The following is a 25,076-nucleotide window of genomic DNA, read 5'->3' as shown; positions in this document are numbered from 1 at the left end:
CCATCGCACAGTAAAGAACACCATCGCACAGTAAAGAACACCATCGCAGGAAAACAACACCATCGCACAGAAAACAACACCATCGCACAGTAAAGAACACCACGCACAGTAAAGAACACCATCGCACAGAAAACAACACCATCGCACAGTAAAGAACACCATCGCACAGAAAACAACACCATCTCACAGAAAACAACACCATCGCACAGAAAACAACACCATCGCACAGTAAAGAACACCATCGCATGTAAAGAACACCATCGCACAGTAAACAACACCATCGCACAGAAAACAACACCATCGCACAGTAAAGAACACCATCGCACAGTAAAGAACACCATCGCATAGAAAACAACACCATCGCACGGTAAATGCCAAAACATGAATAAGGTAAAAGCTTTTCATAGTTTTAGGATTTTTATAGGTTAGATCAGGTTACCACCTTAGGTCTTATTAAAAATTTGGACTGTTCCAATTTTTTTATAGTTTGTCGGCTATCCTTGGTCAAGCTTCCCAACTGTTAACCATTGTCTTTTATTTGCACTGACTCAGCACACAGGAAACTATATAGTCTACAGTACCGCCTTGCGCCGCCATATACTATACCTACATTGTATATATTCATGCTGAACTGTATAACTGCATGCTGTAGTTGATAAACATTCTTATCCAATTGTAAACCTTTACGATAATTGTACTTAATGAATACTGTATTATTATTATTATAGATGATGATGATGATGATGATGATGATGATTGTGGTTCCCTTCGCTGCTTTCAAGATTTACCTGACTATTGTACAGTATTGTGTGGCAGGTGAGTGATGGCCGCCCGGGATCAAGAACAGCTTCGCTATCCCCACAGATCTGCTGGATGATATAGCCAGGTGAAGATTGATGCTTATTCTTATTTGTCTGATTATTATTTAACCTATTATTGATTTTAAATATTTTTCATTTTTTTTTAAATTAAATGTACTGTATGTTAAGTTGTACTGCACTTCAGGTTCAGCCCAAATATGGTACATGGACCTTTCTACAAAAATATTCTTGTATAGTTGAACATTTGAACAGTGTTTCTTCCAACCAGACTGTCTGGAAAGTGTTAGCTCAATGTCCAGCTCTGCTGCAAATTGTGATGATCTATAATCATGGCACTATACCTGTACATTGGCAGTGCTGTATAGTACATTACATCTAATATCACCTTAAAATTAAAATAATAACTGATCAAAAATCACTATTGAAATATTAGTGCACCATCTTGATATAAAATCACACAAAAAATGGAGTAAATGACTGAATCCAAAACAGAAGTGATCAGTGTCACAGCAGCATCTTGTACAAGACTGAAGTACTAGCTGGGTGAATGGTCTACTCTATATGACGTGATCTAATTTTACTGGTGTTGTCTAACTTCTGACCCTAGGGTCAGGAGAGTCTTACCTCAGTTAACGGAAGTAACTGACCTAATCTACCCAGACCTCACATACAGCATTTGCTTGTCTGACCGTATAAAAATGACCCTGTTAACCCCCTGACCTAACCAAACCCCATTTTCCCTTGACACATGCTTGATGGGAGGGGGGGCAATTTTGTCCCCCTTACCCTACTAAATGCCCATGTAGCTAGTTCACTTGAGGGTTCCCCAGATGTGAACTAGCGACTTATTTGACAGGAGGTGGGTACTGAACTGTATCTACTTTAGAAATATACTGTAATGGCCCCTGTCTCATCAACAGAAGTATTATATAAATGGGTTATTTACATCTGATTTATATTCAGATTCACCCCCTGTAACTTTCCACTGGCTATGAGGTGACATGTTCAATGCACGTGATAAGGTGTGCCCAAGGGAAGTTGCGTCATACTATGCTGAGTAAAGGCATAAGTAGCCGGCTCTCTGGCCACCTGAAGTGGGCAGTAGTTTGATAACCTTGACTAGAGGAAGACGTTATTTGAGAGCCGCAGTGGATGGCTCCGTCTTCCTCGAAGGGGCAGCGACCTAATGTTCTCCTCGATGGGTCACTACTCAAAGTCACTCACACCAACTAATATCGAACGGACGTTGATTCACGCCTATTTACGCGCCCGTCCCTTTTTCTCTTCACGCTCATAGATAGCGGAAGATGCGGTGATTTACACATCAGGAATTGCAGCAACGGTGGTGACGGATTATTATCTGTCTACACCCAAGACGTCAGTGTTTTGTGAAAACAGGAAAAATAAAAAACAGTGACGTGTCAAACAATATCTGAGTGTTAAAAATATCCCGTATTGAGACGATAATTAGTGAGTGCTTCTCATTCTGTCGCCCACAGATGGTGTAGAATTATTCCCAATAACAGCAATTGAGTTATTGTTGACGTGAATTCCCTGTTAATGACAAATGAGAGTGGTCAGGAAAGTGTTTGTCAGCGCCTGACCATTCTGTGGAAGGTATTCTCCTGTCGTGAAGTAGATTCACCGGTCGTCATGCAGCATGCCCCGACTCATAGTGGGAGGGAAGAGTGCGGTTACCCCTCGGAACCATCTGTGGATCGCTTTAAACAGACGCCCTAACTCCTGTTAGGTATTTAAAGGAGTACTGTATAAACACCATATACACAGTTGGTAAAGGTAGAAGAATTATGTTCTCTCCCTAAAACACCCCTGGCCCCCATGTCCTTTACAGTATATACCTGTGTGTAGTTAGAGTTTTTAAGACCAAATTTTTGGCAAAAATTGGGGTCGACCTCTAAGCTGGTAATAGTTTAGTTAGGTTGAAAAATATTTACCAGTAACTACCAGTAAACAATGGAAGCAGCCTCCACCAGCTTTGAGTGTCGGTACAGTTGTTGGGCAGATCTCTTCGCATCATCGCTCAAGCCCAAAGTAGTAAATGCATGGTATGGTAGTACAGGACGATGTAAAACATAAAGTATTAATTTTTTAAAGTTTATTTATAGATACTTAAATTTTTGTTCATTACATTTGAAACATCAATCTTTGTTAATTAAATTTGAAACAAAAGGAAACTACGATATCTTATTTCTAAATACCTGGTATTTTCATTAAAATACTACATCACAAGTATATTTTACCTTAACTGTGACTGAATGAATATATTCTCAGAAATAAATATGGAAATGTAATATTTTTGCTGAAATGACGTACATATTACAGTGAAAGTGAATAAATCATGACGAAAACAATGAAATTTCGCTTTCTCGTTGTTCAAAAGATTTTACCGTAATCGCTTTAATGGTTTTCAGTTAAGAAACTGTTGTACAATAATATTCTATCCTAATTCACTTGAATAAATCTACGATACCATATTTCTGAATATTTTCATTAAAATCCATCAAAATCATTTTCCTTGTCATCGTCTCTTCATCACCAAACAGCTCCTCCCAGTCTTCCTTGAACGGGCTGAAATGCGTGTTTTTTGAATCGTTTTCAGTTAAAAAACTGTTTCTCACATGTATATTTACCTAACTGCGCCTGAATGAATATATTCTCAGAAATAAATAGGATAAAATACATGACAAAAACAAAAAGACTTTACCTAACCTTCCGATGTTCAACAGATGTTACTCTTTTTTTAATAGTTTTGGTTAAAATATGTTATATTACAATGATATTATAATCATACTAGCTTGATATAATACATTACGAAATGTAATATTTTTGCTGAAATGACGACGTATTTACAGTGGAAAGTGGTATAAAATAAATGAAAACAATGACTTTTGCTTTCTTTTGTTCAAAAGATGTTACCGTAATCTTTTAGTGTTTCAGTTAAAAAACTGTTACATCCAAGTGAATTAGATAGAATATTGTAATACAACAGTTTTTTACTGAAAACCGACTAACGATCTGTAACATCTTTGAACGAACGTAACTTGAAAGTCATTTCAGAAAAATATTACATTTCCATATTCTCAGAAATAAATAGTAGTTTTGCTGAAACGTAATGTATTTCAATGTAAATTAGGTAAACTACATGAAAAGACTTTACCTAACCTTCCGATGTTTCAAGATATGTTACTGCGTTTTTTAATAGTTTTAGTTAAAATACTGTTATATTAGTGATATTCTATTCATACTGTGCTTGATAAAATACATTAAGAAATGTAATATTTTGCATCTACAATGCTGATGTCAACACAAGCGTGGTTACAGCGAGACTGACTGACTGAGGGGCGCAGGAATGCGGGTGGCCCTGGTGATATTGTGTGTGGTGCAGTGTGTCGTCTCTTAGCCGATTGAATAATGTATATTCCTTTGAATGTATATTCCTCCAGCGGCAATCCGCGTATTTGCAAATCTGTGTAAGTTAAACACGCGTATGTTAAGGGCCGACTGTGTGTGTGTGTGTTTATATATATATATATATATATATATATATATATATATATATATATATATATATATATATATATATATATATATATATATATATATATATATATATATATATATATATATATATATATATATATATATATATATATATATATATATATATATATATATATATATATATATATATATATATATATATATATATATATATATATATATATATATATATATCCACAATGAAAATGTGGATAAGATAAATCTTGATAAAATCCGGAAAATGGAAACAACGGAGCACCTTGCTGGTTTTATTCAAGACATCTTCAGAGGCAACTCTGCTATTTCCATTTACCGTGCAGATTTTATCAAAAATAAATAATATATATATATATATATATATATATATATATATATATATATATATATATATATATATATATATATATATATATATATATATATATATACATATATCATATACATATACATATATATATACATATACATATATATATATATATATATATATATATATATATATATATATATATATATATATATATATATATATATATATATATATATATATATATATATATATATATATATATATATACATATGTATTGTGACCTCCGTTAACGAACCCAACTGCTCCAGAAGGTTGTTCGTAAACCTAAAGTTGTTAACCCAAACCATTGTTTCAATGGGTTTTTGGGTAGTGGTTCCAGCTCACCGAGAAATTTCCTAAATTCAACAAAAATGGTAGAAAAGTTCACTTACTTTGAGGTGTGTATGTAGAAGGCTCCTGGATGATGATGATGATGATGATGGGATTTAGAATGGGGTGGAGGAGAAGGAGAAGAGAAGGCATTGGGTGGAAGAGAAGTCATCCCATGGCTCCATTTCACCATAAAATTTTAGCTCTCTTGGTAATTCAAGATTATTTTTTAAATCAACACTGCACTGCATTATATATTGTCAATATGTAAAATATATTTCAAATGACCAATAATTTGCTTGAAAACACAGAAAAAAGTGTTTAGTTGAAGAGAGTCTCAAGCAAGATGTTACCTCCGAAAACAGAGAGAGACTAACTCCTGTTTGCTGTGTTAAGAGGCTGGATGCCGCATTATTAAACTAGTCACTTTACCTTCAGTTATGTTCAATAATTGTTAAAATGACTAAAATTTGAATATTAAACTTAAAATTATTGAATAGTATAAACTTCTTGATATTTACTAAAATAGTAAAATTTAAGCCCTAGAACCGATTAATGTATTGGGACTGATACTAAAGTTGGTTGCCCGTCAGTGCAAGCGAAAACATTTTGAGGTCGGTTCAAAGAACTTCGTTAACCTAATTTTTGTTAACCGAATTGAAGATCCTTAAGGAAGGCAGTTCGTTAATCGAAATTACGTTAACCGAGGTGTTCGTTAAACGAGGGGTCACTGTATATATATATATATAAAACGTAAGTGTAAATATGAAATAGCAATCAAAGATATTGTTATATGTGTTACATTTACTGCTACAGGAAGATGAACTGTTACATATGCTACACGTTGAGTTTATGTCCATAACCAATACTGAGTTATTAAAAGTTGCTGAAATATGGCAACAATCCTGAGAGCTGAAGTGAACATTAGTTTCTGCAAATGATTCGTTCACTGACCAGGGTGACAGGATGTGACTGCAGTTGTTGTGACTACTCATCAATCAACATCCTGTCAACAAAATTCTTTTCATGAGCGTGAATAACCCCAGTTACCAGCACCCCTACACCCCCTAGTGATGACAAATCGGGTCATGAGAGATGGTCTCAGCATTCTGAGGTATGGTGGTGGATGACCTAGTGTAACCAGGAGTGGTAGTTTGCTGTACCAGAAGTTTCGTGAAATTGACCCAGTCACCGACCTTGGAATCAGCTGGAGTGACACAAGAAGTCTACGGGATTGCGGCAACAATTTCACATTGTCAAGAAATTCTAGGATTTCTTCAACTGCTTCAAGCAAGGGAATAGGTAGTATCTAGGTATACATTAAATATATACACACATTTACATGTTCGGAGACATAACTCATATTGATAGGACATTGATAGGTTATTGTCATTGTTGTGAGCTACTTATTTTAATTTATACTGATGTGAAATAATTCCCAGGATTTATTAGAATACAGAAAATGTGGACATTTTCTTTTTGATCCTGGGAGGATTAGAATGTTCATAATTTTCAAACTACATATTTTAATGATGTCAAAGACATCTTCTTAAAATAAAATATGATAGTTCTACAGTAAAGTATCACAGACTGTAAATTTTCAGCCATGCCGGGTTGAGCCCTTCACAACTCAGTACCATTGCTTCCCGTTAAAATTAATGTTGTTGAAAGAGTCTTAAGCACCACACACTCATTCATCTAGCGTGATTACAGTAGCAAAGTTGTACATTGCTAAGAAGGTGCATTCTTAAGCACCTAAGTAGGCTTTAATTATTTCTGCCATGTTGCTTTTGATATTGGCAGTAATGTTTGTGTTTTAAGTCATGTTTTTTTTTTTTGTTGTTATGTCAGTGTCATCCAAGACGAAAATTTTTCATAACATTTTAACCCAAAGGCACTAAGTATAGGACCCTGTAGTAGATAAACCCTACAGTAGTAGAGTACCCAGCTTAGTGTCTACACCTATGTTTATAACATGGGGAGGGTTGTATAGGATGTACTGTACTCAGAGCTTATTTAGGCCTCACGGAGCTTGGCCGGTGACCGAGCGATGTAATGGCCCCTGTCTCATCAACAGAATTATTATATACATGGGTTATTTACATCTGATTTATATTCAGATTCACCCCCTGTAACTTTCCACTGGCTATATATGTTCAATGCATCGTGATAAGGTGTGCCCACGGGAAGTTGTGCCATACTATGCTGAGTAAAGGCATAAGTAGCCGCCTTCTGGCCACCTGAAGCGAATGGTAGTTTATAACCTTGACTAGAGGAAGACATTATTTGTGAGCCGCAGTGGATGGCTCCGTTTTCCCTCGAGGGGGAACGACGTACCTATTACGCTCTCCTCGATGGGTCACTACTCAAAATCACTCACACCAACTAATATCAAGCGGACGTTGATTCACGTTTATATACATAAACTCCGTCCCTTTCTCATCACACTCATAAATAGTGGAACTTATGGTTGATCTACACTCAGGAATCATATAAACATAATACTTTTCTAATAAAACAAGAAACTTCAATTGGGTTCGCGCTAAAGCCCAATATAATATATGTGAACCAACCTAGTTAACATTGGAATTAACCAGTCATTTCAGTACAGTATATACTGTATATATGTAATTTGTTATTGATCATAAAATTCCTTCAACAGTCGATTTCTGCTTGATGCCCTGAGTCTGAACTGGGAAACCCCATATCTCTATGTTTTCTGACGGAGCTCGCCTATTGGTTCTACCTGGACGAGTATGCTGAGGAGGATGATTCACTAAACAATCTCAAGTTTGACCCATTTGCACAACAACTGCTCAATGTAAGCATTACTGTTTATCCAGTTTGATTGTGATTCATTGAGGATAAATTATCAGTGTTCACTTAAAAATATGTCAGAAGTTATGAGAACAAGAATTTGGGATACTATTTTCTGGCTATCTTTAATTATAATCATTAACATTGGTTGTTAATGTAGTATGCTTCAAATTGAGCTCTTATTACAAAGGCATGTTGGTCTCTGTAAATATGTTTGTCAGTGTTTTAATCACGTGTTACTAAACTCAATGCTCTACCTGTATGTTCCTGGGCAGCGTAGGGGGTTTCAGCCACAGACTGGCACTATAGACGATATGCTTCAGGGCTTCCGTGACTTCAAACACCGTGTGCCTACATATGGTGGACTCTTGCTTAATCAGGATCTCAGTCAAGTCCTCCTGGTACAGGTATGTATGGTATAGTACACTAAGACAAGGTAGAGTAGGGCAGAGTGTAGTGTACAGTGAACCCTCAAAGATCCAGACTAAATGGGAGGACCATCTGTCGGAAAAAGCCCATTGTCCGAATCTTCCAGTGAATGTACTAAATGTATAAAAACGATAAATTTTTTCTATAAAAACACCAAAAATACAGAACATATTATCCTGATCACTGGGGTTAGTTATACTGTACAGACTTTTTCTTGTGAAAAAGCCATAATATTGAGCAACATATTACTGGACTCACTTTGTACAGTACAGTACAGTACTCAAATGTACTACACTAAAGGACTAAAATTTGTATCTCTTGTGCAAACTATGTGAAGTTTACACTCAAATTATTTGCTATCTTGCAAGAATTCCAGCAATGCAAGTTATATTCTGCTAAGTTTAATCTGTGACATTTTATAAGGTAGTAGGCAGCTACCAAACAGGGAGGTACTACCGCCTGGGAAGATATTGGAAGCCTAATGTGTTGTCTAATGGTAGACCCTGCTGCCATATGGCATCATGAAAATTGTGACCAAGTCCCAGGTTTCTGATCTGACTTTCTGCCTCATTTATACACAATTGCAGGGTCTCAATTGTCTCTCTTACTAATGACAACACAACTAATATAACCTTCCACACTCTTGATCTGCTCTATTCATTCTATTTCATCCTCCTACGTCAGTTGATATTAATTTTGAAGCGGGGCCTTCTCGGATGGGTCCCACTGGTCGGGAAGGTTAGACCCCAGGGCCGACCTGGTCATCATCGAACATCAGCCTCAACTGACACCACGGGCGTTGCTGGGGATCGGCTTTTTTCACTTAATTTTTACAACATTCGCGGCCTTAGATCCAATTTTCCTTCTGTGGAGCACCATCAATTAACCTCTTCCCCCGACCTCTTACTACTTTCCGAACTTCAACTGACCAAAGCAGCGTCACCCATACCTTTTCAAGTCTCCATCTACAACCTTTATACCTCTTTCCGTTCTAAGGGAGGTGTATGTGCCTAATGCACACGTACACCTATAGCTCAACTCACGGATCTTGAATCTTCCCTTTATGATGTCAATGATGTCATCTGGTCTCAAAATATCTCTCCCAACTATGACTATTTTCGTTTGCTATACTGTTCTCCCAACTCTACCAACTATATGGAACTCTTTGACTACAGTACAAGTCGATCTCATACCGACTAATGGGGGAAGGGTGTCCGTTTTATGCATTGTCCTAATAACCGATTTAGGTTAATATTGCATTATATTTCAAAGTCATTGTTTTCGCTACGATTTTATCCCACTTTCCACTGTAATATCGCATGTAATTTCAGCAAAATATTACAATTCCGTGAATGCATTATATCAAGCACAGTATGAATAGAATACCATTGTAATATAACAGTATTTTAACCAAAACTATTAAAAAACGAATAACATCTCAAGAACATCGGAAGCTTAGGTAAAGTCTTTTGTTTCCTTATGTATTTTATCCTATTTTACATTGAAATACATCATGTTTCAGCAAAACTACTATTTTTTTCCGAGAATATATTCATTCAGGCGCAGTTTAGGTAAAATATACGTGTGATGTAACAGTTTTTTAACTGAAAACGATTCGAAAAACACGTACCCTCTAGCCCTGTTCAAGGAGAGGACTGGGAGAAGCTGTTTGGTGCTGCAGATGATGACAAGGAAAATGATTTGGAGGGATTTTAATGAAAATATTCAGAAATATGGTATAGTAGTATTTATTCAAGTCAGTTAGGATAGAATATTATTGTAATACAACAGTTGTTTAACTGGAAACCAATCGAAAAGCGATTACGGTAACATCTTTTGAACAAAAGAAAGCGAAAGTCATTGTTTTCGTCACGATTTTATCCCAATTTCCACTGTAATACATACATCATTTCAGCAAAAATATTACATTTCCGTGAATGCATTATATCAAGCACAGTATGAATAGAATACCATTGTATTATAACAGTATTTTAACCAAAAACTATTAAAAAAAACGAGTAGCTTCTCTTGAACATCGGAAGGTTAGGTAAAATCTTTTGTTTTCGTCATGTATTTTATCCTATTTTACATTAAAATACATCACGTTTCAGCAAAACTACTATTTATTTCCGAAAATATATTCATTCAGGCACAGTTAAGGTAAAATATACATGTGATGTAACAGTTTTTTAACTGAAAACGATTCGAAAAATACGTGTGCCGTCTAGCTGATATTCAACAGCTGGTGGTGCGTCATGCGTCGTTGTAAACAATAGGAGGTTGAAGTAGATTACCGGGTATTATATTAAGTGTGAAATATCAAAAAGGTTTTTATTACCGGTATTTTTTGTAGATCAATGAGAACTGTTATACCGTATATGATATGATAAGTTAGCCTGTGCTAAGAACTTCAACATAGACTACTGAAAACACGTTGTAAGGTATTTTAGCCTATTGTAAGTTGGTGAGCTTCATTTGCTGAAGGAACTGCACAACTTTTCATTACTAATTGGTTCATATTTTACGTTTCCATTGTTTACTGGCAGTAAATGGTAAATATTTTTCATGTCTGAAGCTAAAAGTTGCATCCCCCCTACACTAGTGTTGGAGATGTTACATTTGACCAAAAAGACGCTGGTGTTTTATCCCAGCAGTGGGTGGACCAGCATTTTAGCTTAAGGTCATAGGTAATATTCACTACAAATCTTAAAAAAAAAAAGTTTGTTCAGATTTTGTCCGAATTATCCGAAATCCGGATTAAAGGGGTCCGAATTAACGAGGGTCAACTGTATTTCACTTCTTGCCATGAGTCGTTGCTGTCCACATACCCCAACACCGAGATCCTCTACTTAGGGGATTTCAATGTACATCACAGAGAGTGGCTTGGCTCTGCAAGGGATGACCCAGGTGGAGCTGAGGCACTCTCGTTTTCCTTACTTAATGATTTGGAACAAAGAATCAAACACCCTACACGCGTTCCTGATCGACACGATCAACTTGGTAACATTCTTGATCTTTGTTTTATCTCTAATCTCTAGCCCTATTCATACTCAATTTCTGCCCCCTTAGGGTCTTCTGATCACAATCTTATTTCTATTAAATTAAGCTGGGCACGACCACGTCCCCCACCACTCTCCAAACGTCATCTATGGCAATCCTTGAGAAAATTCTTCACCGACTTCCTTTGGAGATGAATGTTGCTTCTCCACTCGGGATGCCTTTGTATCTGCTGACAGCATTGCTGGGGTTATACAGGGTGGCATGAGTGCATTTATCCCATCTTCTACCAAAACTTTCACTTAACAAATATGGTTTGATCGCTCCTGCTCTCTTGCATGCAGGGAGAGAGACAGGGCATATCGAGCTATGAAACTATCTCCTCCTATTACCCACTCCTCTTTCATTACTTCTAGGAATCGTTGTAAGGCTATTCTTCGTAGGGCCAAGCGGAATTTCATAAAAAGAAAGACCGCTGTCCTGACTAATTCTTCCTCTAGTAAATCCTTCTAGTCCTCAACCAAAAACATCTGTAATAACTTCTGCACTCCTTTTCCTTCTCTCTTCTGACCTGATAACTCTACAGCCAACTCTCCCCTTGACAAAGCTAATCTTTTTGGCACCTTATTCTCCCCTAATTCCACCTTAGATGATTCCAACCCTATCCCTCCTACCCCTCCTCCTCCTACTGAACCTATGCACTTTCCTATAATCTCCACTCATAGGGTTGTTGGTGTGTTATCCAGGTTGTATGTAAGGCGCATGGACTGGACGGAATACCCCCTTGTGTTCTGAGGGAGTGTGCTGCAGCTCTGGCCTGTGCTTGCTCGCCTCTTTTGCCTTTGCCTCAAAACCCAAACTTTTCCTTCTTCTTGGAAGCATGCCTTGGTTTAGCCCACCCCAAAGAAGGGTGACCATTCTAATCCCTCTAACTATCGCCCCATTGCCCTAACTTCATCCCTCTCTAAGATTTTCGAAACCATCTTAAACTCTCATTTTCTCCGTCACTTTCAACGCTTTTCTCTTTTGTCGAATCACCAGTATGGCTTTCGCCAGGCGAGATCTACTGGTGATCTGCACCCATCTTTTGTCATTCTCTCTTAGGGATTATGGGGAAACTTTCGTCATGGCTCTCGACATCTCCAAAGCATTTGACAGGGTAGGCCACAAGTCATTGCTTTCTCACTTCCCTCTTATGGTTTCTCTCCCCCACTTTGTGTTCTAATCTCTAGCTTCCTTGAGAACTGATCCATGGCAGTTGTTGTTGTGGGATCGATCTCTCTACCAATAGTGGTGTCCCACAGGGTTCTGTTCTTTCACCTACTCTCTTCCTTCTTTTTATCAATTCTTTATTTCACACTACAACTAATTCTATCCATTCTTACGCTGATGATTTTGCTCTTCACTCTTCTTTCACATTTTCCCCTTCCCCCTAATTCTCAAGCTAGATCTGTTTCTAGAGCTCATATCTTTACATCTATCAATGCGGATCTGTGCAGCATCTCCGAATGGGGAGGTAGAAACTTGGTTAAATTCAATAGTAATAAAACTCAGTACAGTATTTACCAATTACACTTTCCAAATTAGATGATCTCCCACCAATCACATTTCAGGATGCTATTATTTTGCCGAATTCTAAAATAGATATGCTAGGCCTCACCATTTCCTCTTATATGTCATGGAAGCCACACATCCTCAACATTGCTAAAGCTGCCTCCCGGAAGTTGGGAATGCTGTACAGATGCCGTAGCTATTTCACTACTGAGCAGTTGCTTCATGTATATAAGGGATTCATTCGTCCTAACTTGGAGTACTGCTCTCATATCTGGGGTGGCTCTTCTTCTGTCTAACTGTTAGATAGGGTGGAATCAAAGGCAGTTTGTCTTATTAACTCTCCTCCTTTAGTTGACAATCTTTCTTCCCTTTCTATTCGCCACAATGTTGCTTCACTCTCTCTCTTTTACAGGTACTTTAACGGGCAATGTTCGGTGGATCTCGCATCCTGTGTACCGCTGGCAAGGCCGTGGGCTCGTAACACACGTCTTGCCCGCGGTGCCCACCGTTTCTCTATGGATGTTGGTCACACTAGAATAACCCGTTATAGTACATCCTTCTTTCCTCACACAGCCAAACTGTGGAATACTCTGCCTTCTTCTGTGTCTCCGTACTCATACAATCTGTCTCACTTTAAAAGCTGGTTTTCCTGCACCTTCACAGTGTAGATTAATATAACCTTTTCATTTGCTATTTTTAATTTCTCTATTCCTATTTTTTCGCCCCCTAGGCCCCGTTGTGGGTCGTTGACCTGTGCCCAGGTAGGCTAAGCCCCATTAAAAAAAAGGGGGTTGGAGTCCTAAAGCTACCTCACCCTGTTTTGGGAATGCTTCTTAGGGAGGTTTCTTAACCCAAAACCCCAAATTTTTTGCCTGAATCTTCTGAAATCTGGATTTACAGGGTCCGAATCTTCAAGGGTTCACTGTAGTACACTAAGATGAGGTAGAATTAGGCAGAGTGTAATATGTCACACTTGGACAATAATGGAACAAAGCAAGACAATAGGTTTGGGTTTTGAGAAAAAGTTAGGTTAGTGCCAGAGCTTATTGTACCTTCATTATTCTAGATATAATATGTCAACCTTGACCTTTGAAATTTTATTGTGTCCTCCATCTCAAACTTTCGTGCTACTTTCCTGCTACCAAAGTGCAATGTTTCTTCATCATTATTAAGTTACCTTTTCTTTTATGCCAAAACTTGTGTGAAATCAAAGAAGCTGAAATTCTGTTCTTTCTCTGGCAGGGATTTTGGCACCGAGCTTCATGGGGCTTCCCGAAGGGCAAGATCAATGTGGACGAGGAGCCCTACAAGTGTGCCATCAGAGAAGTTAGTTGTCATTTATAATTATTATCAAAATATAAACTTGTACCCACAGTATAACTAGGTCCATTTTAAGATGGAATGTATATGTAGGATATTTCTACCAGAACCTTGTGTAGTAATATTTTTGTTATCTTTTGCACTCTTCAGGTACTGGAAGAAACTGGCTATGATATATCTCCTCTTATTGACCCAGTTGTGTACTTGGAAACATCCATCGGGGAACAGTTTGTGCGGCTGTACATTATACCGGGAGTCTCTACCGCCACAGAATTTGTGCCACGGACCAAGGGAGAGATTAAGCAACTCAAGTGGTTCCCCATTAACCAGCTGCCCTCGCACAAGAATGACCGCAACTTTAACAAGTTGAATGGCTCGACCAACATGTTCTACATGGTAATGCCATTTGTCAAGTGAGTATCACCTTCTTGGAAATGATACGTCATATCCACTTGAAATATATTGGTAAGTTTGCATTATATAGTGTAAGGTACTTAATGTATAACTATACACAACATGTCCAGTAATTTTTTAAAGTAGTAAAAGACTCAGATCAGTAAATGAATAAAGCTTGATTACAAAACAACCTATAATCCTGGACCTCTTCACAAATACTGTGGGTTCTTGTTATGTGTATAATGATAATATGACTAACCCCCCTTATTACATAGGTAATAAGGGGGGTTTGGTTCCTAACTAGTCATGTTATGTTACATTTGCTGGATAATCTGCAATAAAAAGCACAAAACCCATATAAATCATATATATTGTACATATATGCCTTAACCCCCTACAACCCGGTTGAAGTTCCGGAACGCGCACCTTTTCTAGCCATTGTTTGAATGCCCATCGCGGGTTATCAGTTTCCAGCATGACTATTTGGTGGTCACGCCACACGCAGGTTAGCATGGGTGGACTCGGTGCGGTTAGTACGCATTAGCCTGTTGCAATGGAGAGCCGTTTGTCCATTTTATCATTTTGTATCAAAGTAATATTGCTAAAAGTAGTGTAGTTGTATTGTAGTTTAGCATTACTGAAATATAATGCTATGATTATGTTATAAACGTATTTATTTGTGGAATTATTGTTCCGATAATTATTGATATGCATAACTGTACTTGCTCTCACAAACACAAAGACAATCAGACAGCCTGGCGACAGACTGCTTGTGTGTCGCCGAGCACTTTTTATGAAAAATAATGCAAATAAAATAAATTCTAAAATAATTATTTATTGGAAATAAGTATTATGATCAGTAAATATATGCATTACTGGCCATCTCGGATACAAAGGAAAGCAGAAAATAGCCGGTAAGTGTGTAAGTGACCATGAGCGTTTGCCATCAAAACAACACTGTCCCCTTATTTCCTTCACCACTGCGGCCCCAGGGAAGTTTCTAGAGGGACAATATATAGTTTTCTTACTTCTTTTTGATTATTTTATAATTCAAAAGGTTACAAATTACCCCCCGCGTGGTGGGTATGTCCTGCGGCACCCTAGCCCAGGGCGTAGGGGTTAAACATTGCAGCCTCCGCTCCTCCGCGGTTTGCACTAGTGGTTGCATGGGGAGCAAGGGAGGTTGTGTATGTGCGTCTGACAATTTCCACTACTGGCTGTGAGGGGATCTCTACGGTGGCGTGGGAGAGTTTCACGCCTTCTCCTATACAGTATTATGTATCTGCATATACAGTGGTCCCTCGGTTAACGAACACAATTTGTTCCACAGAGTCGTTCGTTAACCTAAAATTTCGTTAACCGAATCCATTGTTTCAATGGGATATTGTGTAATTGGCTCCAGCTCACAGAAAAGTACATTCAAAGTAAAAAATAAATGCAGTAAAGTACACTTACTTTGAGGTGTGTATGTAGAAGGTTCCTGGTTGATGAAGATGATGGGAATTAGAAGTGGGGATGGAGGAGAAATCACCATTCAGGGGACCCATGCTTGGTGCAGTAATTTCGCCAATAACATTTTAAGTTCACTCGGTGTAATTCAAGATTATTTTATTTCAATCAACGCTGTACTGTGCTATATATTATCAATATGTTAACTAAATTTTAGAATGACCAATAATTTTAATGTAAAAATGCAAAAATATTCAAGACACCAACAAAATTAAGTTCACTCCTCTGTAAACAAAGCCAAACTGACGTTTGGTGGGTGAGTCAAGCGGCTGATGGGCACACAAAAAACTAGTTCCCTGTACTGCATATATTATCAATATGTTAACTAAATTTTAAAATGACTAATAATTTTAATATAAAAAATGCAAAAATATTAAAGAGCACAACTTTCTTGATATTTACTCCACTGGAAACAAATAAATATAGAACAGATTACTGAATTGGCAGACTAGCCCATCAGCTGATGCTCACAACAAAACGTGTTCTTCGTAAGGATTTCGTTAATCGAAGTTTTGTTCGTTAACCGAATTGAAGATCCTTATGGGAGGTAATTCGTTCACCGAAATTTTGTGAATCGAACCGTTTGTTAACCGAGGGACCACTGTACCCTGGTTTATTTGTTAATCAGTTGTGTAGGTATACAAGTAGACAAATTGAGCCATTATTTATTACTCAAAGGTAATAAATAATGATGTTAAGAATGTATCTTTATATCAAATGAAGATTTACAGATAACTTTCTTTTCATATTTGCATCTCTTAACATCGGTGGCAACATTGTAGCCAAATTAGACTCGTCACTGTAACCACAGGGCTACTGGGCCAAGCTGTGAGCTGTTTTGGTTGTTTTCAACTCGTATTTTAAGGTAGACATATGCAACTTTCTTAATTTATTTTTATTCAATTACATGCACTCACCATCTTACATACATACTGTGAAAAAAAGTAAAATAAATATTTGTCATAAGGGCAAACACATAAAGTGAATACTGTATACATTTCTTTGCACATGAGTTAGCTGGCTCAGTGGGGGAGTGGGAGAAGGGCTCTGTGTATTGGGGAGGGGAGAGCGTTGCTAGGGAGTTGGTGGAGGTAGAGGCTCTGCTGGTCTGTATTGCTATGGCGAAGCAGGGATTATATGCAAATGGCGACTGTGTTAAACATTCATTTGGCTTTTATTTACTGATTTGGCAATACGTACAGTATTTTTTGTTGTACCTTATTTATTGGTATTATTATTTTTATTTGTTCCTCACATTTACTGGTTCTGTATATTATTTTAAGAGAACTATGGCTGCAGGAGGAAAATACACACAAAATTTTTTCCGAAATACTCCCTGCTGAAATGGGGAGCGAGTCTAATATGCTGTAAAATGCGGTACTATGCAGTGTGTTTTAGTGACCCTGTTGTAAGGTGGTTTGTTGAAAGCTGATCATATGAGAATCTAATACTGAATCAATAAATAAACCTGATGAATGTGGCAAACCCCGATCAGGCCGCCACCCCCAGCCTGCTTACATACACAATGTCTTAGCTTTTGTTAGGCCTACAGCAAATCTGATTAGACCACTATTGTTCTTTTCATAAGATTTTGTTTAACCTTACCCATTATTGTACTACATATACAACAAAATTACTTAAATGTGATACAGTACTTATCACGTTTTGATGTACAGTGTAAGTGCATCAGCTGATGGGCTAGTCTGCCAATTCAGTAATCTGTTCTATGTTTACATTCGTTTCCAGTGGAGTAAATATCAAGAAAGTTGTGCTCTTTAATATTTTTGCATTTTTTATATTAAATTTATTAGTCATTCTAAAATTTAGTTAACATATTGATAATATAGACAGTATAGCTATAGGTCGTGTTCAGTGTGACATGGGTGAAGTCATCTGCATATTGAAGTTCAGTAATGGAAGCTGCGGACACCTTTGTTCCTGCCTGGAGTACACACACATACACACCCATGCTCTTCATTTTTCTTATTTCATAGCAACTTGCCATCGCCATGGATATGGACTGCAAAATTTCTATTACTATTTAATTTATATTAAGCCATGGAAAAATCATTGCTGTGCAGTAGACTCGCAACTTACATGAGGGTTACGTTCTTGGGACCTCGCGTAAAGTTAGAAACACTCCTAAAAAAACCCCTGAATCGCCCTTAAATCACTATATATATATATATATATATATATGTGTGTGTGTGTATATATATATATATATATATATATATATATATATATATATATATATATATATATATATATATATATATATATATATATATATATATATATATATATATATATATATATATATATATATATATATACATATATATACATACATATACACTAGAACTGGCGGGGAACATGGGGGAGGGGGGAGGTGATGTTTGTGACAGTTGGTGCCAAAGGTCTAGTGGTATTTATTTATCTGTCCTTTAGAGTGACTTTAAGTTTTTCTCTTATAAAATGTCACTGAACTGACCTGGGAGAATAAAACTTACATTGCTGTGATTCTTGTAAGATACTGATTAATTTGAATATAAACATGTTATATTTTTCAGTAGACAAAAATTTTAGTAATTATTTAGTACATTTGAGTGCATGTACTGTACAGTACAGCTTTGCTCTTAGGACAGTGTGTGCATGTAAATGAGTAAAAATAAATGAGAAAGGTTGGCTTGTGTTTGGGCATTATGAGCGAGTAAGAGAGAGGTTTAATCGCACTAAATTGACACACACGAGAGGCAGGTGTTACTCTGACAATACCCATGCAGCAACTGAAGACAGAGAGGTGGGATGGCGGGGGTGGAGCTTTGGCAGGCTAGCGTTTGACGCACTTATGACCCATTTTGAAAATTTTGAGCTTGTAATTGGAAATTGTAACCTAACCCCCGGGGTAATCCGCGTTTGGTTGAAATCGCGTAAGAAAAATACGTGAAAGTTACGAGTCTATTGTACTCTAATGTGGCTTCAAAATAAAGAAAATATAATGTAAAATTATAAAATAAGAAAAACTAAGAGCATCGGTGTGTACAAGTGGGAAAATGAATGTGTGTTGTGGTTTAGGGCTATAACTGCGTGGCTGCGCTCCCTCCCAATGTGACGTCGTGGCATACACACAGCCAGTGTGGAAGCCACATATCTGTGAGTCAGCTGGTTGACTGCCTGAACTGTGTCATGTCACCCAGAAGATGGTTTGAGTGGAAGGACCTATTTTTTTTTTTACATAAAAAATGTGCTATAGGTACAGGGTAGGGTATTGTATTTTATGATATGTTATGTACCGATTTTGTGGTTCATCATAGCAATAAATATGGCAGCTCAAACTTACGATTCTAGCTGATTTTATATATATATATTTTTTTTAATTATTTCATTTTGGTACCAGTTAGTTGACTGCCGGTTGCCCAGATACTGGATAACTTGGAGTCTGCTGTAAATGTACAGTACTGTATAGCAATTATATAAATAATGAGGACCCCCTGTACAGTATTTAGAAAAAAGACAGCTAACCTGTTGACTGAGGGATGTATTGAACTATTATTTTCCTATTCCTTGATGTTTCTATGTCCATGTATATAACTGGCAGAGTAAAGATAATTTTTTCTTCTCGTAGGCCGCTTCGAGAATGGCTTGCCAGCCGTCATCGTGCGACAGTGAATGGAACAAGCAACAATGGTGGGAGGGAAGGCCGACGGCGTCATCGCAGTTCTACAAATAATTCTGCAGACCACCACCAGAGTTACAACCAGACTCGACACAGCCACTCACCCGCCACAACCTCTGACACTAATAAACGTCCACATCCTTCCTTGGAGGTTATTAGAAAACAACAAAACACAGCCTTTACTTCATACATAGAGGTTAGTATGTGTGACAAAATGAAGATGGCAGTATACACATATGATGGAGGACTATGGTGTGCATGCATGAGTGTATAATGGGTGGATAGAGCTGGCAATGAACAAAGAAGGGTTTAGGAGACTCAGCTGGACCATTGTATAGGATAAGTTTGTTTATAAGAGTTATTTTATAGTGATATTTTGGGCTCAAGTACTGTATACAGATGAGCCAGGATCAAGTTTGGGCTGTCATACTCAGGCTTGAGATGCACATCTGATCCGATGCTGAATCTCTTCATTGATGTCCGCGGTAGTGGACAGGTGGGAGCCGAGATACCGAAAGAGGGTAGTACCGTTCAGCTGGATCGATGGTGGAGATGTGGCTGAACCAGGGGCAGGCTGAAAGAGAATCTGAGTCTTACGTACATTCACCTCAAGGCCAAAGTGTGCATACTCATCTGTGTAGGTGTTCAGGATCTCCTGTAGGTCGCATTCAGTGTGAGCGCCAAGGGTGAGGTCGTCTGCATACTGAAGTTCAGTAATGGAAGCTGCTGACACCTTTGTTCTTGCCTGGAGTCGTCTTATGTTGAAAAGATCCCCCTTCACCACAGACTCGATGTCCACCCCGCCAGCTAAATTGGCACTGGCACGAGCAAGGAAGCCAGCCAAGAAAATGGAAAAGAGAGTTGGTGCCAGAGCACATCGTTGTTTAGCCCCTGTTTGGATGGGGAAGAACTCAGACTGGGTGCCATTGTGCAGGACACTTCCGTTCATACCATCGTGGAGTTGCCTCACAATGGCGATGAATTTTGGTGGGTAGCCAAAATGGCTGAGGATCCACCAGAGGGTTTCCCTGTTGACCGAGCCGAAGGCCTTGGTTAGGTCAATGAAAGCCATGTACAGGTCACGATGCTGTTCTCTGCACTTTTCCTATATCTGACGGGCAGCAAAGATCATGTCAATGGTGCCACGTGATGGTCTAAAACCACATTGAGATTCTGGGAGGAAGTTTTCCGCCTCAGGAAGGAGTGTTTAGGAGGATTCGGGCGATAATCTTGCCAGCTACGGACAGCAGCAAGATCCCACGGTAGTTGCCAGTCTGACCGGTCTCCGTTGTTCTTATAGATATTGACAACGGAGGCACACACACACACACACACACAAAGGAATTAGCCAATTAACCATTGGGGTGGGGGGTGTCGAAGTAACTTTTACCACCAATAGACTCCTTCTCCCTCATGCTGGGAGGAGGTGGGGAGATTAATGCGTATTTGGATTATGAAAGGCAAAGGGGTTGTATTTTTTTTTGCTTATAAAATGGCACTGACTTGATTAAGGAGAATGCAGCTTGTATTGCTGGAATTCTTGTAAGATAGCAATTAATTTGAGTATAAACATCCCCTATTTTGCACCATAACATAATAATTTTAGTAATTGACTTAGTACATTTGAGTACAGGTTGTGATAATTTATGTGGTTGCAGTTTCAAAGCTTTGTGACATCACTAATGTATAATGAGTCTCCATATCCCCTGGTATATTCATTAATCAGTTGTCTAAGTGCAAAAGTAGCCCTGTCAAGTTATCATTTATCAAATAACTTTAAAATAGAACTTATAATGTAAAATGTTGTAAGACAATGGTTTTGTAGTGCTGTTAATGTGTGTGCTGTGTTAGTGTCTTGGCATGTCACCTTACCACCTGACTCCTAAACAAACTTTTCATCAACTTCTTCAAATCCTACAATGTGCTTGGCAAGCTCAAAACACACACACACACATGGGAATTAAGACAACAAGCATCCAGTGATGGTCTTGCTGTGTGACTGCATGGAGGCGAATTAAAAGATCAGCTGCTGAGGAGCTTATCGCTTGGCAACACTGGTGCATGTTACCCTCTCCTTTCCACTCCATCTCTCTAATCACCTACACCTTTCTCACTCCATATTTTAATGTGTTATGTAATGTAATGTTGAAGGGATACAACTTTGCTTATTTATTCTTATCACAATCTCCCAAAAAATACTTAGGTTTCGTGTTTATTCAAGACATCTTCAGGTCATGAGACCCACTAATCCCCCACCCAAGAAAGGGTGATCTGACATTCCATCAGAAGGTCAGTAATATGAGACCACTAATCCCCCACCCTACCTCGACCTGACATTGAGTCAGGTCAGGTCCCCCCAAAAAGTACTTTAACTTTCATCTTTATTCGAGACAATTTCAGAAAATTCTCTCGATTTTCAACCTCGGAAAATTTTTTCCTAATGCCGGAAACTTTTGGAAACTTATGGCTTTGGGAATGATTTCCCGAGCAAATTTCAATTCCGGCTATAAAGTAAATAAACTCAATTTAACTTTCATCCACCAAATTTGTATGAAAATTGTCTGTTTGGTGGCCATCTTGAATTCTCTTCTAGACTCACTTTGTATGCACTACAGACAAAGATATTTGATGCACTGTGGTCTAGACATGAGTTTAACGACATTGTGATTGTAACCCTCTACAGTATTACCCCGCTTTACGCGGTTTCACTTTCCGCGATGTCTCATTTACGCGGTACCTTGCCAGAACCGGACTTTCACTTTCCTCGGTGCATCTACTCATATACGCGGTGAAGTATAATTTTTTATTTAGCTCATAAAATTCATACAAATTACCCGGCCAGAATATAATTTACATTGCTGGAATTCTTACAATATGATGATCATTTTGAATATAAACATCATGGATTTTGCATTAGACATACAAATTTTAGATCTAATGTAATAATTTGGTTTACACAAAGCAAATATTTTATCGTTTGTGCAAAATATATGAAGTTTACATTCAAAATATTCCCTGACCTGCAAGGAATCCAGATATGTCAATTATATTATCCTAACTTTAGTCTGAGGTATTATTTATTACTAAAAATGTAAATATACTGTTTTCTCCCAAACATTTCTCTGGTAGGGAGGGAAGGTTGGGACCGACCGACCCAGCTGGCATGGTGTGAAGAGGTGGGGAGGCAAGGTGGGGTATTTTGATTGACAGATAGTGTCGTGAAGAATATTTTTATTTTTTTATTAACTGAAGATATTTGTTTTAGCTCATAAAATTCATACAAATTACTCGGCCAGAATATAATTTACATTGCTGGAATTCTTACAATATGATGATCATTTTGAATATAAACATCATGGATTTTGCATTAAACATACAAATATTTTAGATCCAATGTAATAATTTGGTTTACACAAAGCAAATATTTTATCTTTTGTGCAAAATATATGAAGTTTACATTCAAAATATTCCCTGACTTGCAAGGAATCCAGAAATGTCAGTTATATTATCCTAACTTTAGTCTGAGGTATTATTTATTACTTTACATTAAAATCTAGTGTTTTCACCCAAACATTTCTCAGAGAGGTAGGAGCCAGTGAGCTGGGAAGAGGGGGGGGGAGTTGAGTCCATTATGTGAATGGACATTAACCTGGCGACTGTATTTCTCTTAAATATTAATTGTGTGAGCATACCATCATAAAATTAAGATGTTATTTTTACTACAACATAGGTGTTGTGTCGGAAAAAGTGGAGTTTGGGGGTCGGGCCAGTCTCTATTGGAATTAATCCCATATGTTCTGTTGTTCACTTTACGTGGTTTTCACTTTACGCGGTACCCCGTGGGTTCAGTTGACCGCGTAAATCAGGGTACTACTGTATTTAACAACCAATTTTGAATTGTTTACTTTCTCTGGGAAATTTTTAGAAACAGCATTAGTAGGGACGGTGGCCATCATCAATGGAAGTTAGCTGTAGGGACGGTGGCCATCATCAATGGAAGTTAGCTGTAGGGACGGTGGCCATCATCAATGGAAGTTAGCTGTAGGGACGGTAATATAAATGGTAGTTAGCTGTAGGGACGGTGGCCACCATAAATGGAAGTTAGCAGTAGGGACGGCCATCATCAATGGAAGTAGCTGTAGGGACGGTGGCCACTATCAATGGAAGTTAGCAGTAGGGACGGAAGCCATCATCAATGGAAGTTAGCAGTAGTACTGCACACTATAAATGGGAAGTTAGTTGTAGGACGGAAAAATATCATCAATGGAAGTTAGCTGTAGGGACGGTGGCCATCATCAATGGAAGTTAGCAGTAGGGAAGGTGGCCATCATCAATGGAAGTTAGCTGTAGGGACGGTGGCCATCATCAATGGAAGTTAGCAGTAGGGAAGGTGGCCATCATCAATGGAAGTTAGCAGTAGGGACGGTGGCCATCATCAATGGAAGTTAGCTGTAGGGACGGTGGCCATCATCAATGGAAGTTAGCAGTAGGGAAGGTGGCCATCATCAATGGAAGAAGTAGTAGGATCAAAAATATCATCAATGGAAGAAGCTAGGATGTAACATCATAAATTAGTTGTAGGGACGGTGGCCATCATCAATGGAAGTTAGCTGTAGACCTGTACATCATCAATGGAAGAAGCAGAAAAGGTAACAACATCAATGGAAGTTAGCTAGGACGGTATTAATATCACGGAAAGTTAGCAGTAGGGAAGGTAATATCATCAATGGAAGTTAGCAGGGACGGTGGCCATCATCAATGGAAGAATAGGACGGTAATATCATCACGGAAGAAGAGTAGGAAGGTACATCAATGGAAGTTAATTAGGACGGTAACATCATAAATGGAAGTTAGTCAGGGGACGGTGGCCATCATAAATGTTAGCTAGGACAGTGGCCATCATCAATGGAAGTTATTGTAGACTAAAAATATCATAATGGAAGAAGGGATTTGCACATCATCAATGGAAGTTAGCTAGGACGGTGGCCACTGAAGAATAAAGTTAGCAGGACGGTAACATCATCACTGGTTAGCTGTAGGACTGTAATATCATCACTGAAGTAGCAGTAGACTTGCACATCATCAATGGAAGAAGAGTAGGGACGGTGGCCATCATAAATGGAAGAAGGTAGGGACGGGTGGCCATCATAAATGGAAGTTAGCTGTAGAGAAAATATCATCAATGAAGTTAGCTGTAGGACGGCCATCATAAATGTGAAGAAGGCTGTAGGACGGTGGCCATCATCACGGAAGTTAGCTAGGACGGTGGCCATCATCAAAGTAAAAGCAGTAGGACGTACATGAACACGGTTT

General features: G+C 38.1%; 1 protein-coding gene across 1 annotated transcript in view; it reads left to right on the top strand.

Moving 5' to 3' along the window:
• Positions 1–381: 381 nt before the first annotated feature.
• The window catches only part of LOC121853466 (m7GpppN-mRNA hydrolase-like), a 45,657-nt gene continuing 20,962 nt past the window's right edge, over positions 382–25,076 (top strand). Inside the window, 8 exon segments of the mRNA XM_042347609.1 lie at positions 382–390; positions 843–886; positions 7,725–7,738; positions 7,741–7,883; positions 8,155–8,286; positions 14,102–14,185; positions 14,330–14,592; positions 19,713–19,959. Of these exon segments, the coding sequence (XP_042203543.1) occupies positions 382–390; positions 843–886; positions 7,725–7,738; positions 7,741–7,883; positions 8,155–8,286; positions 14,102–14,185; positions 14,330–14,592; positions 19,713–19,959 (936 nt within the window).

The sequence above is a fragment of the Homarus americanus genome, unplaced genomic scaffold (genome assembly GCF_018991925.1).
Source record: "Homarus americanus isolate GMGI-L3 unplaced genomic scaffold, GMGI_Hamer_2.0 scaffold4896, whole genome shotgun sequence".
In the NCBI taxonomy this organism is placed as follows: Eukaryota; Metazoa; Arthropoda; class Malacostraca; order Decapoda; family Nephropidae; genus Homarus; species Homarus americanus.
Note: the sequence above shows the minus strand (reverse complement) of the source record. Positions and strands in the feature narration are given on the sequence as shown.